The sequence below is a fragment of the Felis catus genome, chromosome B2, assembly GCF_018350175.1.
Source record: "Felis catus isolate Fca126 chromosome B2, F.catus_Fca126_mat1.0, whole genome shotgun sequence".
Taxonomy (NCBI): Eukaryota; Metazoa; Chordata; class Mammalia; order Carnivora; family Felidae; genus Felis; species Felis catus.
In genome coordinates, this window is record NC_058372.1 from 98,196,518 (window position 1) to 98,214,652 (window position 18,135).

General features: G+C 39.0%; 1 protein-coding gene across 10 annotated transcripts in view; it reads left to right on the forward strand.

Moving 5' to 3' along the window:
* CCDC162P (coiled-coil domain containing 162) overlaps positions 1 to 18,135 on the forward strand; it is a 175,365-nt gene that overhangs the window by 75,323 nt on the left and 81,907 nt on the right. For 9 of the 10 annotated variants that reach the window (XM_045058585.1, XM_045058588.1, XM_045058586.1 and 6 more), the window contains 7 exons: positions 1,382 to 1,610; positions 5,253 to 5,455; positions 7,746 to 7,901; positions 10,042 to 10,135; positions 10,830 to 10,967; positions 16,290 to 16,447; positions 17,517 to 17,628. In XM_045058585.1, the coding sequence (XP_044914520.1) occupies positions 1,382 to 1,610; positions 5,253 to 5,455; positions 7,746 to 7,901; positions 10,042 to 10,135; positions 10,830 to 10,967; positions 16,290 to 16,447; positions 17,517 to 17,628 (1,090 nt within the window). The remainder of the gene's footprint in view (positions 1 to 1,381; positions 1,611 to 5,252; positions 5,456 to 7,745; positions 7,902 to 10,041; positions 10,136 to 10,829; positions 10,968 to 16,289; positions 16,448 to 17,516; positions 17,629 to 18,135) is intronic. The other variant, XM_045058591.1, reaches the window with a different exon arrangement.

Consider the following 18,135-nt stretch of genomic DNA (forward strand, 5'->3'; position numbering starts at 1 on the left):
CTTTCAACATGTCACAAATATCTGCTGAGCCACCTACAAGTACCAGGCGCTGTTCAAGGAGGTGAGGACACAGTTGTGAACAACAGAGGCATGGCCCTGTGCTCCCGTCAAGCGCACAGGTCAGCAGTACAGGCGCACTTTCACTAGGATATGGCCACAATGGGCTATGGTATCTTCTTGGGGAGCAGCAGGATGCCATGGGATTTCGTAGCTTAGATTCTTTTTTTTTTTTAATTGTTTATTCCTTTTTTGAGAGAGAGAGAGGCACAGATCAGGAGCAGGGGAGGGGCAGAGAGAGAGGGAGACACAAAATCTGAAGCAGACTCCAGGCTCTGAACTGTCAGCCCGATGCAGGGCTCGAATTCATGAACCGTGAGATCATGACCTGAGCTGAAGTCAGACACTTAACCGACTGAGCCACCCTGGTGTCCCTCGTAGCTTAGGTTCTAACCTTATCCCTTGAGAAAGAGCCCTGGGAGTTCCAGGCACAAGACTGCATTTTCTCCACAGACCTTTCTAAGGACTGATTTCTTCTCTGTCATAAGATTGAGACATCAGCTGTCTGTGTGCGGCTCACTATGGCAAGAATCTACTGTTGAGGAAATGGTTCTTGGCGGAACATGCTAGGACTGTATGGATACCAAGACCTGTCAGAACAGTCTCAAAAGCAAATGTTATTTGCTTGATGAAATTCCTTTCCAGCCTAGGGTTGTAATTTTTAACATCTAGAACTAAGAGGAATCCCATTTGCATAGATTTAAGAAGTATTTATGTTCTTTAGTTCTATGTAGGTATAGAAAGGCCCTTGACTTGTGCTGTATCCTCTATTTTCAAAGGAATACCCACAGACAAGCACTTTGTTATTTCTGGCTTCATCCATTTATAAAATAGAACCTTCTTATGGCAAACGTGAATGACTCTAGCAGTTGTGTACAGAATTTAAAATGTGTCTTTGTTCATTAACATTTTCAGGGAAAAGGATAAAGACTCAGGTAGAAAAATAGAAAGCAATTATGGAAATTATTTATTTAATATTTAGTCACTGATAAGTTATTTTGTTTTCAGATATTTGACTAAATGTTGATTACTGGAATGTTTATAGGTTTGCCATATACAGTTTAAGAATCAGATTGGGATTTTAGAATAAATTCTTATGGCTCCCAATTTTAAAAGGGTTCACATTAAAGCAAAGGGCATGTTGCATAATCTGGTGGCTTCCCTGGATGGCCTCTGAGGCCCCTTTAAGCTTCCAATTTTTTATAATGTCCTGGATTAAAACAGCTGTTTTATTGGTCTTAAAAAATGTAAAATTCAAATGTCTTTTGAAACAGATCAAGTTCTTCACTGTGTAAAATTGTCATTGATCCATCCTCTTTTCAAGCCCGTCTTTGAAAAACGTGTATCTGCTGGAGTTCCACCCTTCCCTGGGCCTGGCATCGCTCATCCCCCGATCTCTGGATCACCTTCTCCAGGAGGCCCGTCACACCTGCAGACCCACATCAGCCAGCAGCCTCACCTTGCTGGAGAGACGCGTGCTGCAGCTGGCCCTGGATATGTGGCTCACACCGGCCCAGCCTGAGTCTTGGTACAGCACACGTCTCCACAAAGATGTAGGTTCTCCCAAAGGGGAGATGGGGGAGCTCCTTGGCCAAGGGAATGTTTCCAGGCAGATGTTACTACTTAACTTTGTTTTTCTGTTTGGCTCTATTCCTCCCCTATTTGGCCAGAGACAGATCATAGTGCTGGGCTTTGCCAACATTTTTATGTAATGGTTTTTTCATTTTCGGTCAAAGTTTCTATTTTATCAAAATACTGCTACAGCTAGAAGGGAGATATACATACATATGTGGGAGATGTTTTCTGGCTTATTTCTATTTCAACAATACACATTTTTAATTTAAAAGCTATGTATTCTATTTGCACTAAAGCTCTTCCTGAAGTTCCCTCTTTTTGTCCTGACCTGAGATCTGGTATGAGAGAGAGAGTGGCTGAGTGAGGAGACAGGGACCTGGACTCAAGTTCCACCCTGACATTAACTTGCTGTGTGACTCTGAGAAAGTCTTTGAGCCTCCCTGAGCTTCTTTTTCCTATTTTGTAACCTTATGTTTGTGTATTTGAGGGGAGGGAGATGGAAGTGAGCCTGATGGTCTCTAAAGCCCCTTTCAGCTTAGAACTCTATGGTTCAAACTATGGCCTAATGATTTACATAGTATTTGTAGTTAGATTTTAATTCTCTTCTTTTTCTGTTAAGGCCAGCACAGTGGAGCCTATATTTCCAGTCTGACCTTACTCTGTGTGGGTACATGGTGTATGATGAAGGAACTTTCAGCTACCAAAAATCTCTCTTCCATGCATCTGCCTTGACCTCCTATTCCCTCCTAAACTAAAATTTTATTTTATTTTAATTCATTTTAAATCGATCAAAATAATGTAATACAGAATTTTAGCAAATGAAAAAAGCAAAAGAAAAAAATTACCCTAAATATAATCACTCAAATGCATTCACAATACTTTTCTGAATTCAAGCATTCTTCATATGCGTATTTTACATAGTTTTTTTTTTAATTTTTTTTTCAACGTTTTTTATTTATTTTTGGGACAGAGAGAGACAGAGCATGAACGGGGGAGGGGCAGAGAGAGAGGGAGACACAGAATCGGAAACAGGCTCCAGGCTCTGAGCCATCAGCCCAGAGCCCGACGTGGGGCTCGAACCCACGGACCGCGAGATCGTGACCTGGCTGAAGTCGGACGCTCAACCGACTGCGCCACCCAGGCGCCCCTTTTTTTTTTTTTTAATTTTTTTTTCAACGTTTTTTATTTCGTATTTTACATAGTTATAATCACATCCTTCATACACTGCTTTTCATACACTTAATACACTGTTTTTCTCAGTTGACATTGTATTATATGTTTTTCCATTTTGCTAACTAGTCTTTATACTCAGCTTTATGGTTATAATTCCCTTAAAGGATGATCATAACTTCTCCACCTCTTTCCTTATTGTTGGACATTCAAGTAATTTCTAATTTTTCATTGGTATTAAAATTGTTATAATGTATGTTTCCATACTTACAGATTTTTCTATATTTTAAATCAGTTCCTTTGATAGATTCTTAGGAGTGGAATTACTGAAACAAAATTTAAGTCTTTGGATGCAAGTTGGCAGATTGCTTCTCAAAAGAGTTGGGACAAATTATAATGCCACCAACAATTTGTAAGAGTACTAATTCTGCCACACTGTACAGTATTAGGTATAAGCATATGTCTGTGTGTGTGTGTGTATAAATAATATATATATGTATATGCATGTATTTATATATAAAGCATATATACAGACATATGCTTTATATATATGTATAAAACAGGTGGCATTGCCTTGTTAATTTGCATTTCCTTGGTATTTGTTGAGACTAAATATCCTTCCAAATGTCTTGTTACAAGTTGTATTTTTTTGTGAATCTTCTGTCTTTCCTTTTATTTATCTCTTAGAATCCTAATGTCATTCCTATTCATTTCCATGAGCTCTCTTCAATAAAAATTTTAACCCTTTGTCCATGATATTTTCTGCAAATATTTCTCCCAATTTATCTTTTTCTGTTTTATTTTCATAGAGTAAAATCTGTTGATCTTTTCCTTTGTGATTTCTTTTATCTTCCTAAATCCAGAAAGCAAATCATCTTCCACATGTTTTATATTTGTCTTACTTTATTCTAATTTCTTAAGTCTTTATTTTATTTTAAAAATATTTAGCTTCTTTAGTATTCCACCTGGAGGGAGAGAGAAAGAGAGAGAGACAGGTATGGAGATGGCTCAAAATTGAATTTTTCCTGGGGCACTTGGGTGGCTCAGTCAGTCAAGCATCCAACTTCGGCTCAGGTCATGATCTTGTGATTCGTGAGTTCAAGCCCTGCTTTGGGCTCTGTGCTGACAGCTCAGAACCCGGAGCCTGCTTCAGAGTCTATGTCTCCCTCTCTCTCTGCCCCTCCCCTGCTTGCTCGCTCTGTCTCTCAAAAATAAATAAATATTTAAAAAACTTGAATTTTCCCCCAAATTACCAGTCATGTATCTACTACCATTTACTGCAGATTCTTTTCACATTGTATTATGTTACCAGATTTTTGTAATGTATTTTAAATTCTCTTATAACTCACAGTGAGTATTTGAGATACCTCCCTAATTTCCCATTGATGCCATATGCAGTTTTAATTATTCTTACTTTTGAAATGTGTTCAAATTTGGATCTAGAAATGGTAAATACTCAGATTAATCTTTTGTATCAGGCCAAAAAATGGGGGAGACATTGTCCTTAGAAATGAGTTTCTAATAGGAATTAGTTTAATAAAAAGTTTTTATCACTTTGGAAGACTTCAAGAATCTAGAAATTGCATCGTCAAGTAGAAAAGGCCTCTGGTGGATCAGTGGACAGATAAGGGAATCTGTGATAGCAAAGGCAGATAAGGGAGATAAGGCAGAAAAGGTAGATAAAGGAGCCAAGCCAGCAAAGGCAGATTTGGGGGTCCCCAAACTGGGTCCTTGCTGGGAATGGTATACGAGGGTGTAGCAACGATGTCAGAGCAGAGGAGCCCCCCGTGGCAGGAGGGCTGTAAAGAGCAAGGAGGTTATTTCAAAAATTGCCCGGAACATGTAAAGACAGTTTAGCAAACTATAAAACTACTGGACTGGAGTTAGGAAGTGTAAGTTTATTCTTGGTACTGCTGTGTGACCTTGGAAAGTTTCAGTATTGCTTCAGATTTCTCACTAATACAATAGAAATGATGGTATCTGTGACTCCTACTTCATGGGGATCTTGAGTTCATGTACACGAAAACACTTTGAAATTTTGAAATTGCACTTAGAAGAGTTTATAGGAAATTATTCTTGTTATTGGCTTCTAAAATACTTGGAAAACATCAGATTCCTACTTCTATTCTTTATTTTGGCTTAAAGTATTTATAATAATGATAACAGCAAATACTATGTACCAGGCACTTTTGTATATATTAACTCGATGAACTCTCTCAATAACCTATTTAGGTAATTATTGTCTATTTGTTCCTCTTAGGTATTGTTATTATTCTTATCCATCCTTTACAGACGAGGAAACCGAGAAATAGCAAAATTTTGTAGCCTTTAAGTGGCAGAGCAAGGACTTGAGTCCAGGAAATCTGGATTCAGAGTCTGTGCCACTGAGAGTGTTTTTTCTTAATATGTGAAATTTCTTTTTTTATACTTTAAAAAGTATTTTCTTTCAGCTGTTTTCAGCTAAAGTAATGGGAGATCCCTTTCTCATGGAGGAGGTAGGTCTGCTTGCACTCAAGTCCGCAGCAGACGAAGGACAGAACCAAAGCCAAGATTCTCACATGCTGCTCCTGGAGACATTTTCCAAACTTCTGGAACTTGTGACCCTCCGCCACCGGCTGATAGAAATGAGTCTGGAGAGTGTACACTTAGCTCGGTCAGTAGGGGGACTGAGGATCCAGATGGGGGAGAACAGACCATAGGTGTCCCTGCCTACAAGCCTTGCTCCCTCTGTGCCCCAGAGCAGTCAAAGCAAGCTTTCTAAATGGCTGAAATGACCACCTTCCCCACTTTTTCATTCTCCACCCAGGCTTCCCCCTCATGTCTCTCTGACCACTCAGCTAGGCTAAGCCCTCCTCCTAGACCTGGGCTTCCTCTCTATTCAGCACATTGCCTTTCAGTTAGATGCTTAATACTGGTTTATCAGTTTTCCTGCTAGTGTAAGCTCCCTGATTGCAAAAGCACTGTCCATGTCGGTTTCCATGGTGTCCCATCACCTGGTATGAGACCTGACTTATACTCAACAAGTATTTACTGGATTTGCTCTTAACTATGATGAAGTTGAATAGCAGAGCAGAAGCAATAGAAGGATTAGAGAAAGGAGAGGGATGAGTTAGTGACAGTATCCAGGCCTTACAGAGGTTTGGAAGGTTAAGCAGGTGGGGGTGGGGGTGGGGGTGGGGGTGGAGAGAGAGAGAGATAAATGAGTTAGGTTTTAGGTATGAGTGTGAAGTGATGCAAAGACATCCAAGTGGACATGTTCCATAAGCAGGAAAAATATGGAATTAAAGGGTTTGTTGCAAACATGTATGAGTTCCCTTGTGTTCTAGTCCCCCACAAGAGTCCCTATATACCTGAAGAGTGCAATCATCTACCACAAACCATTACCAAGGGCCTGCTATGGCCAGGGTCTGTGCTGGGGACTTTATGTGTACTCATTCATTTAATTTCCAGAATATTCTTAATAAGTAGCTTACTAATATTTTACCAGCAAGGAAGTGGAGGCTCAGAAAGGTAAGCTATTTGCCTAAGATCACATACCTAGAAAGTAGTAGAAACAGAATTCGAACCATGAGTCAAGATATTTATTAACCTTTATGATACTACCTCGTCATAATCTTTGATCCTTGATCTCAGGGATCTCACAATTTAAAAGTTACTTCTACTATAGTTTAATATGCTATTTTAGTCATATAACCACAATACTATGGGAACTCAGAAAATGGAGTGTTTCATTCTTTGTAAGTGGGTCAAGGAAAGCTTCATAACAGAGGTACTATTGAGGAACAAACTGTGTCCTCTGGCAGGTTCATATGTTCAAGTCCTCAGTCCCAATACATCAGATTGTGACCTCATTTGGAGGTAGGGTCTTTACAGAGGGAGTCAATTTAAAATGAAATTATTAGAGTGGGCCCTCATCCAATATGACTGGTATTTCTTATAAGAGGAGAAGACTTGGACACAGACACACACAGAGAAGGAAGATGATGTGAAGACACAAGCAGAATGTGGCCATCTATAAAAATAAGGAGAAAGGCCTGGAACAGATCCTTCCCTCATGGCCCTCAGAAGGAACCAACCCTGCTAATACCTTGATCTCAGACTTCCAACCTCCAGAACTGAGAGACAAATTTCTGTCTATAGTACTTTGGTACATCAACCTAGCAAATTAATGTAGGTGCCTTTTGAGTTCAGCCTTAATGCACCAATTTCTGAAAATGGAGAAATGTGTGAGGATGTGGGTGAGAGAGGAGTGGAAGACATTCTAGACTCTTAAGGCTGAAATGCCAGAGGTGCATCTGAATGGAGCCTTGCTGCAAGCCATGTAAATGTGGGAGTAGAGCTCAGAGTTGGGATAGGACAGAGGTACGGTCATAGGCTCTTATACTAGGGGGCTATCATTAGGCCATGTGGTTGGAAGACAAACTCCCCAAGAAGGGGACAGAGAAGAGGAGAAGAGGACCGGGTTTGGAACCCCAGGAAATACTAGAATTTGAAAATGAAGAGGAAGAGAAGCCAGTGCAGACTGAGAGATAGTGGTCATGAGGTGGGAGCATGGAGATCCTGGATCCAAAGGAACAAAGATGTTCCTTGAGGAGAGGACAAAGACCAGCTGTGAAGTGTTCTGAGAGAAAATAGTGAACCTTGTATTGAAAGCAGTATTGGTGACCTCATGAGGGCTCTGAGGATAGAAGCCAGCAGGAAATGAGAGTTGAGGAAGTGTCCAAGCACATCTCCTCCTACTTTAACTGCTATTTTTAACTGTCATAGTGTAGAGTAGACACAAGACCTTTGTGACTCATTGACTTCATTCCGGACTTGGCTTACTATTGTTTTGACTTTTGCTTTTGTGCTTATTCAGATTTTTTGGGTTTTCTTACCACTTACTTTCCTTCTAGTGGAAAATAATAGCAAATGCTCTTGGCTCTTTATCCTCCCCCCTTTAGTCTCTATAAGGAACTGGCATGGGAGATGGGTTTTGAAGAGTACCATTTGTATCTGAGGCCTGTTCATTTTGAATTTGCATCACACAAGGACAAAGCGGACCATCCACCTCCCGTTTTTATCACCTCTCTGCTGGAGGACAGTGATCGAGTGGACAGGTGAGCCTTGAGAAGGTCCAAGTAAAAATAATGTAATGGTAGAATGAATGGCCAGTGAAAAATAATTTCTACCACCACTGGACTCACAAATGCAATTGTATTTCTAAATCCCCCCTCTTATATTCTATCTACTATGATGCCATTCTTTTTTCCTTTTTCTTTCTTTCCTTTTTTAATAAGGCAGGGGAAGAACTCAATGAAGGGGGATAATTGAATTTAAAAACAGCAAGTAATGGAAGAATCGGATCAGGGAGCTCAAATGAGATAAGATCACAGACTCAGCAGCACAGGTTGACTGTGTTGCTTCTAGGTAGAAAGGGGTGTGAGAGTTTGTCTCATGGGGCAAGAACCATGGATCAGAAGTCCAGATCCCTTCTCTCACTTTCCCTGGGACCAGGAAGAAGTCAGTTAAATTTTTTGAACAGCTTTTTCCTTGAAACTCTAACACAATGTACAAATCTAACATGTATGGCAGTATCTCAGTCAGATTCTTTTGTTAACCAGCAGCAGAAGTGGACTCAAACCCTTGAAACTTCTTCATGCCCCATATGTTCAGCCCATTGCCAGAAAGAGAACACTCTTACTAGTAACAGATCATGAGTCTATAAGTCGGGGAGAGGAATCTTTTTCTTCCATGCAGGATCAGCCTTTGATATGTGCTGAGGAGAAACGTCTGTCTCCCTCTTCTTTCCTTCTTTTCTAGTCTGCCCTTCCCCTGAGTGTCCTTTCTTTGTATCCCTGGAGATTCGTGGTACTGGCCCCCCCGCCCCCCGGAAAGCAAAGTTGATTCCAAGGAGGAAAAGTCACCTTTGTTTTGCTAGTGTGGATCACTTGTCAAAATTTAACTTTGACGTGTTGATATGTTAAAGGTCTCCTCTTCTCCAAAGAGACCTTGGGCTGGGTTAGGATGACAGAATATGGTATCCCAGAATTTCTCAACCTTGGCATTATTGAAACTTGAGGCTGGATAACTCTTGTAGGGGGCTGTCCTGTGTATCAGAGGTTGTTTATCAGCATCCCTGACCTACCAGATGCCAGTAGTACCCCTTCTCCCCTTTTATAACAACCAAAAGTGTCTCCAGACATTGCCAAATGTCCCCTGGAGGCAAAATATTTCTTGCTCTATCCTGTCATGCTAGCTAAACAAAAACAATTTGTCATAAGTATGTAGAAATGTCTCACAGAAACTGAAGGCAGGAAGTGTGAGCAGGCCTCAGGTGAGGCTGGATCTCCAACCTTGAGCCAAGTTATTCTCTGGGTCTTTACGGGCCTCCTGCAGGAGCTGGTATTTTACACTGATGTAAAATAGGACATATTTTTGTTCAAGTGGAATCAACCAATCACCAGAAAGTGCCCACATGATCTGTGGCCTGGCCAACCTGTGACTGGTTCTCGCAACAATGACCCAAAGATCTTGCAAGATCTGAGGAGCCTTCTGAATTACCAGGGGAAGGTTTATGCACCCGAGGATCTTGTCTCTTGAGTTTGCATTTATTTTATGTATGTTAACTCCTTAGAATTGCCACTTTGGAGTGCTGTTATAACAACATATATCAAACATGAGCATAGTGACTTACATTTTAAAAAGCACATTTGTTCATATTATCCCACTTAATATTTGCCATAACCCTATGAAATAGGTGATATCTCCATTTACAGATGAAGAAACTAAGATTCATAGGTATTAAATTACTCAACAAAGCCTCATAGGTATGGACAAAGGACCATATCCCAAGGCATAAACATGGTTGCAAAGAACATTTAGATGATTGTTGGGGCAATGGAAGAGAGCAAGAACTGGAAAGCCTTTAGGGAGTGGAGGAAAGGGTTCAAGTCAGTGAAGAGGCTGAGGACATGAGGTCGAAGGTAAGAACAGAAACAGGATAAAACAGTGGAATGGGGATCAACAGAAAAGAATTTGGAGTAGGTGGTCACCACAATGAAACTGAAAGAAGATCAAGTCCAGTAAGGACTGAAAAGACCTCTGAGCCCTTCGGTCTTTGGGCAGAAATATCAAGTTTTGTATAACATCTGCACTCGGATCACCTAGCACTGATCACATGCCATGCGGTCCCATCAGAATGGGCATCTCTTCACTAAAACATGGTACATCAAGACAATGTCATGTTTCTTCCTGCAGATATTCTCCTACTACTCTTGTGTTAGCCATCTCTGAGGTGGATGATAACCAGGTTGGCAAGTTTAGCTTTTATACGAAGGAAGCCATCCTTAAGGTAAATTACTGTTTTTAAAGAAACTAAAGTTAAACAATTTGCTCATGTATTTCTTTAAAGAAAATAATATTTAATTTATATAAGTTCAGCTCCCCTGTGTAAGAAAAGCTTCTAGCCTTACCTTATTCGATGTGCACATTGGCCTGGTTTAAACCATAGAGACTGCAACACCCCATGCAATAACCACTGCTAACTATCTTAAAGAAGCACATGTAGTGAACCATCTTTGTACCAAATTTTTAAAATATGTACATGTTATTGGAGATTTTATTTGATCTTCTTGAACTTGGTGCTGTTTTTTTCCCCCTTCCATTCAGATGGATTTCTTTGCTTCTGTGTGAGTATGTGTAGGTTTGTATTTGCATGTGTGTGTTTTAAACATTAATCTAATTTTGGCAGTTTTAAAAGTTTGCCACTGAGCACATGTTTGCTAGTTCATCAGAACCTACTCATCCTTTTCTGACCCGAAACCTGATGGTGTCCAGCTATAGAGCAAATCAGGCCTGCAGGCTGCCTTCATGGGATGAAATGGTGCTTAGAGAGAGACTAGGTTCAGTCCCATGGGACTGATCTCAGTACATCCGTCAGTTGGATTCATATGTTTACATGTTAAATAAGTGTTGATCTCAAACCCTCAACTTCACCTCTTGCTTTATGACAGAAATTCCTAATATTTCACATTTTCTTCCTTTAGCTCTTATTCCATTCAGGAGTGGAAAACATGCAAGTGACCCTTGCATGCCAAGCTGCTCAGAAAAATGCTTTGATGGTGGCTGTCCAACAGGCATCCTTCTATCACACGTCCCAATGGGGCTGTTCTGCTGATGTGAAGGTCAGCTTGTAAGATAGAGAACCCTGAGGCATGCTACTATATGGCAGCTAATGCTAGGATACCCCTTCCATTCCTTCTATCCTTTAGCCTGTCCCCTTCTCTCTTCCCTTCTTTTCTTCCTCCCCTTCTCCCCTTCCCTCCTTCTCTTTCTTCCTTCTTCCCCTTCTTGTCTATCTTTTTATCTTCTCTCCTTCCCTCTTTCCCTTCTTTCCTTTTTTTCCTAATGTGAGTCAACACATGACCAAATCTTTACAGGGTCTCTTAATTTCTCGCGATTTGCTAACAGTTTTTCTCTTTGTATGTAACTCTGTAACATTGACTAGTTGGAATCATCCAACAGAAAATACTGTACTTCTACCCCTACCCTTTGTAGAGATATGATTTTATTTGTTTTCTGTTTTATTCTTCCTGCATTTCTTTTTGTAAAAGTCAACAGAGACATTTGTCCCTTCTTTTTTCCACAAAAGGTAACAAACAATGCATACTCCCTTTCCCCCCTCCCCAGATTTCGTAGGTTGTTTTTGAGATATAATTCGCATAACATAAAATTTACTCCTTTAAAGTATGTAATTCACAAGATCATGCAACCATCACCACTATCTAATTCCAGAACATTTTCATCATTTTCAAAGGAAATCCTATACCCATTAGCAGTCAGTGCCCATGCCCCCCTGTTCCCTCAGCCCCTAACAAACAGTAATCTACTTTCTGGCTTATAGATTTGCCTTTTCTGGACACTTCACATAAATGGAATCATTCAACATATGGACTTTTATATCTGGATTTTTTCACTTAGCATGTTTTCAAGTTTCATCCATGTTGTAGCGTGTATCAGTACTTCATTCCTTTTTACTGATGAATACTTCAGTATATGGATATACCGCATTTTGTTTATTCATTCTCCAGTTGACAGACACTGGGTTGTTTTTACTTTTTGGCTATTATAAATAATGCTGCTATGAACATCCATGTGCAGGTTTTTGCAAGGACATACGTTTGGAGTTTTACTAGCACTTGTTATTGTCTCTTTTTTATTTTTGCCATCCTATTAGGAGTGACATGGTATCTTGTTGTGGTTTTGATGTGCATTTCTCTAATTAGTAATGACACTGAACATCTTTCCATGTGCATATTGGCACATGAGAGAAATTTCTACTCAAATTCCCTGCCCTTTATGTCAAATGGAATGTGTGTTTTTATTATTGAGTTGTAAGAGTTATTTATATATTCTGAATACAAGTCCCTCATCAGGTATATAATTTGCAAATATTTTCTCCCATTCTGAGGGTCATCTCACTTTCTTGATGGTATCCTTTGAAACAGAAGCTGTTCATTTTGATGAATCCAATTCACCTATTCTTTCTTTTGCCACTTATTCTTTTGGTATCATATTTAAGAAACGACTGCTTAATCCAAAGTCACAAAGATCTACTCCTCTGTTTTCTTGAGTGTTTTGTAGTTTTAGCTCTTGCATTTAGCTCTTGCATGTAACTATTTATGGTTGATTTTTGTATGCCGTATGAGGAAAGGGTCTAACTTCATTCTTTTGCATGTGGTGTGCTGTCCCAGCACCATTTGTTGAAAAAACTGATCTTTCCCCCATTGAATTGTCTTGACACCTTTGTCAAAAATGAATTGGCTTGAAACGTAACAGTGTATTTCTGGACCCTGAATTCTATTCCATTATACTATATGTCTATTTTTATGTTAGTACCACTGTTGTTTTGATTGCTGTAGAGTTGTGTTAAGTTTTGAAATTAAGAAGTATGAGTTCTCTAACTTTGTTCTTTTTCAAGATCACTTTGGCTATTTTGAGTCCCTTGAATTTTCATATGGATTTTAGGATCAGCTTGTCAGTTTCTGCACACACACACACACACACACACACACACACACACAGCACCATTTGAGATTTTGACAGGGATTGCATTGAATCTGTAGATCAGTTTGGTTGGATACTATTGCCATGTTAACAATATTAAGTCTTCTGATCCATGAACATGGATGTCTTTCTATTTGTTTAGGTTTTTTTTTTTAATTTTTTTCAACAGTATTTTGTAGTTTTTAGTGTATAAGTTCTGTACTTCTTTTGTTAAATTAATTTCAAAATATCTCTCATTCTTTTTATTATATTGCTGGACTTGTTTTCTTAATTTCATTTTCAGAGTATTTATTGCTAATGTATAGAAATACAATTGAGTTTTGAATATTGATCTTGTATCCTGCAAGCTTACTAAACTAGTTTATTAGTTTTAATAGTTTACTTGTGTTTATGTATTACTTAGGATTTTTTATACACAAGATTATGTCATTTGCAAATAGAAATAATTTTACCTTTTCCTTTCTAATCTGGATGTCTTTTATTTCCTTTGCTTGACTAATTGCCCTAGGTAGAACTTCCAGTACAAGGCTGAATAGAAATGGCAAGAGTGGGTATTATTATCTTATTCCTGATCTTAGGGAGAAAGCTTTCGATCTCTTACCATTAATTATGATGTTAGTTATGGTTTTTCCATAGATGCCTTTTATAAGGTTGGGGCATTTCCCTCGATTCCTAATTTGTTGAATGATTTTATCATGAAGGGGTTTGGGATTTTATTTACATATATACTCTTTTGGATTTTGTTTTTTCACTTAACAATATATCCTGGGAATCACTCCAAATCAGTTCATAGGGATTTTTACCCAATTTTTTTAAACAATAGTATAGTTCTCATGTGTATGTATATTCACCAGTAAAGTTAAATATAGTTTCAGGAAATCAACTTTCCAAATGGCCTTAAACATTCTTTAAGTCTTATAGATTCTATATAGCTGCCCTAAATATACCATATTTATCCATTATCACATTTGTCAGCTTCTATCTATTTCTACTCTTCATGTTAATGGGAGAGTACAAATTTATGAGTATGGCAAGAATACTCATTCCTTGCTTCTACTGCTAGATAATAATCCCCATAAAATTAAACACTGAAGTAGGAAATAAGGATAGAGTGAGTTATATTGATTTTTAAAAATTCAACCCCCAAAATCTTAATTCAGTACATCCTGTAAGTTAGGTTCATCAGATAATACCGAGGAACAATTCATGCTCTTAAGGAACTTATAGACCAGTGTATATAAGGCTGACAGACTCACAAGGGGTTTAAGCTCAAGGTATAAAAGAGGTTCAACAAGCTATAGAAGAAATTTAAAGAAAAGAGAGGTCACATCTGGGGAACCAGGAAGGGCAGCCTAGAGAGGGGGCATTTGGGAAAACCCAAAGGATGAGCTTTTTGACAGGCAGAGAGAACAGCTTCAGATAACACAGGCATGGAAACAAGAGAGGGCAGATGGGTACTAGATAAAAATGAGGAGCCCAGCTTGACCATCACTGGTGGTTTTCATGGGGATTGAGAGTATTATGAGTCACTCCTTAAGATCTATTCAAGAAGCAAATGTTGAAAGTCACTGGATAGGGCACAGGGCATGGGTGTAAAGACATTAGGGATATCTATATCAATATCGGTATCATTATAGGTATATGGATATATTTATATATGAATATATAGTAATATATGAATATATAGAAATATGTGTGTGTCTGCCTATATGCTTTCCTATAAGTGTGGGACAGAAAGACGGCTGATGGTATAATAAGAAGGAATAACGATGGAGACAATGAAAAGGAGCAAGAGGAAATGAAGGAAGGGAGGAGGGAAGGAAAAAGACAGAGAGACAGGGAGGAAACAAAATTGTGCATTTCTACCAAAGCCAAAAGAGGGGAATGTTTCAAGAAGAAATGAGTCACCAAATAAGATGTACAGATGGTAAATAAGCACAGAAAAAAAGTGCTCATCACCATTAGTTATTAGAAGAATGCAAATTAAAGCCTCAATGAGAAACTACTACCCACCCATGAGAATGGTTAAAATTTAAAAGACGGGCTGTTTTGAATGTTGGCAGGGATGTGAAAGGTATGGAATTCACATACACTGCTGAGGGAAATGTAAAATGGTCAATCACTTTTAAAGACAGTTTGACAGTTTCTTAAAAAGTTAAACATGCACTTACCATATGATCCAGCCATTCTACTCCTAGGTATTTACTCAAGAGAAATGGAAACCCATGTTCATACAAAAACATACACAGATGTTTATTTAAAATAGCCAAGAACTGGAAATAACCCAAATGTCCCTCATCAGGTGAATAGATGAACAAATTGTGGTACATCCATACAATGGAATACTACTCAGCAATACACACAAATGAATTATCGAGATATGCAACAATATGGGTGAAGCCATACAAAAAAAGAGTACATACTGCATGACTCCATTTACATAAAATTTAGGAAATGCATTCTAATCTACAGTTGCAGAAAGTAGAGAGCAGTGGTTGCTTGAGGAAGAGGGCTGGATGGGAGGGATGGTCATTACTTTGATTGCAGAGTTGGTTTCATAGTTGTATACATAAGCCAAAACTTTCTAATTGTACACTTCAAATATGTGCTGTTTATTAAATGTCAGTTATATGTCAATGAAACTATTGTTTTTAAAAGAAGAGGGGAAAAAAATAACAAGTTGAAAGTTGATAGAGTTAAATGTAGAGGGAAGAACCAGAAGAGCAGGGATGAAGATGAGGTCATTTGACATCCTCAAAAGCTCATTGCCAACTGAGAGAGAAGTTCTAATGGAGCTGAAAGCAAGACTTGCTTGAAAGCAAGACTGTCCAGAGTTAAGGACTGAGAGGGTGATAGACGTATAGAAGCAGTGTGTGTTTACTGCTCCTGCATCAGTCCACCTATGTTGCCACAACAAAATACCACAGAAAAGTTTTTCTTCCACACCCTCCCCTCCCCTGCCCTTTATCATTACATTGTGCATGACAGCATATATCCCACCTCCATTTGCTTGTGCTGAACCACAATGAGTACCCTGCCTCAGTTTTTCAGACCTTGCAGCCATGAAATCTATCAGCAGTATTTCTTAACAGGCCACTCTACACAGAGCACTCCAACTAGCTAACTTGTAGAATGAAGAACTTTTTTCAGGGCAATTTAGACAACTGCACTTTATTCTGGAAAATAGTTACACTTACTCCCTCACCCTTAGATTGTACAAAATCTCTCTTCCCTTCCTTCTCTTACTCTCTCCTCTTCTCCCCTCGGTTTCCCTTCTCTTCTCTCCCTTCTACTCCAACCCATCCCCACCCCACATACTCAAGCATTTACATGTGTTTGGGGTCAGTTGAGGCTGTGAGATAATTTCACAGCCGGTACTACAGAGCTTACAAATCCAACAAACTTAATAATTCCATTCTCTTCGGTTTAAAACATTTTAGGAAACAAGTTCAGATCTGAGAAATCATGGTGGAATGGGTCCAGCCAGAAAAAGAATTTCCGGAATTGTGAATGGCATAGAAAACTTGCAGTTAGCCCCAACTCCTAAAGTTCCAGACACCCTCACTCATCCTTTGGAAAGATTCCAGGCTACCAAAAGGTACTTCACTAGGGATTTGTTTAAAATAACAAAAGTGTTCTCTTTTAAATCAATTAATAACATAGTATTATGGTATTGAAGGATGCCTAAGTTCCCAAAGTGACTAGCACGTGTTTAATTTTTAAGACCTTGTGATGAAGACCTTGTATGAACACTAAGTAGGCTCAACTTCTTCCAATATACAGTTTATGAAAGACAATTATCAATGGTTCCTTACTTCAACCCCTTTTCTCCTCTCTTCTCCTTTTCCCTCCTTTCTCTTTGTCTTCCCTCTCTCTATATTTTTCAAATATAGACAGAACACAAGGATCTCGGCCTCTCCAAACTTTCCGTGTTTATCTTAAACTGAAAAACACAGAACTAACCTTACTATTCAAGGGTTTTACTATTGCTTAGAATAATATGGTGCTGCATTATCAGAAAGGCACAGCCTCTACAGAGAGATGGCTGTAAATCAGGGAAGTCCTATTATGTCTTGACCTCTTTTCACTAAGACAGAGAGAGATACTTGTATTTTATAATAAATATTCTGACTATTTCCAATGATAGTTTAATTCTGAAAGATTTTAAATGGAAAAAATAATAAGCAAAACTGCTCTATTACCCAAGATGCCATTAATTTGACACGTGGCCAGAGTTCGAATAGAGTTCACAGTCCTAACATGTGGATGGAACATTTAAGACCAATATGTCTAGCCAAGAGGACCCTTGAGAGTCCTCTTCAGTCTAGGGACCCCTGCAGTAGAGGCCAGGAGGGCACAAAGGGACCTGGGTAGTAAAAACACCGAGCCAGGCAATGAAGTTTGGAACAGAGGAGGGATTGCTGACACATGCTTCAGGCACATGGGAGCCCCAAGGAGGGTGGGGACACATCAGCATCCCCAGTGGCTATAACTGTAAACATTTGAAGAAGATGAAAAGCATGGAGACAGAGCTACCAGCTCTTCTGTTGCAAGGCCCAGTATCATCCCCAGGTATACCTGTCCTCCAGCAAGCTATTGAGTTGTCTTTTTATAATATGTCCACTTACTTGCTGCCTTGGGCTCAGATGTCTCTGTTCACTTGTCAGGGCGCCAGAGGTTTTTGTGTCTATTCAACTAGAAAAGGTGGGGCTGCGGGACATGATGCTGAACGCCTTCCTCCTCAGGAAACAAACGATGGCTGACAGAATGAAGAACCATGTGAGTTTAGTGAGAAGGACACATTAAATGAGTATAAAGCTCTCATTGTGTTTTACATTTGAGCAAATAAAAATTCTTAACTTGTAATCTGTTGCTTTCAGCCTATTTGGATAGGACTATTGAAAATATAAAGAACTATAAAAAGGGAATTCAATAAGAAATAGAGAGGAAGTAATTCAAGGTAATTGCAGTCTACTTTTAAAAATACGTACACTTTTCCAAGACCACATGTTATTTTGTCACTCTAAACACAACTAGTTTCAACACCTGCTCTGGAACATTAGCCCACTCCTGAATAACCCACAGGTGTTCAGGGGTTTAGACAGGTGAGCAAGGGCTCTTACTATCGAATTTATGTGTTATCTGGTTTTCCAGATGTTAATGCATGTTTTTATTTAAGGGTTTTATGCTAGCATAATCTATTGGAAAATATTATAAAATTTAAGCCTTTAATCAGTTAAAAGTATTGCTTAATTTTGTGAATATCATTTCATTACTCATTAATTT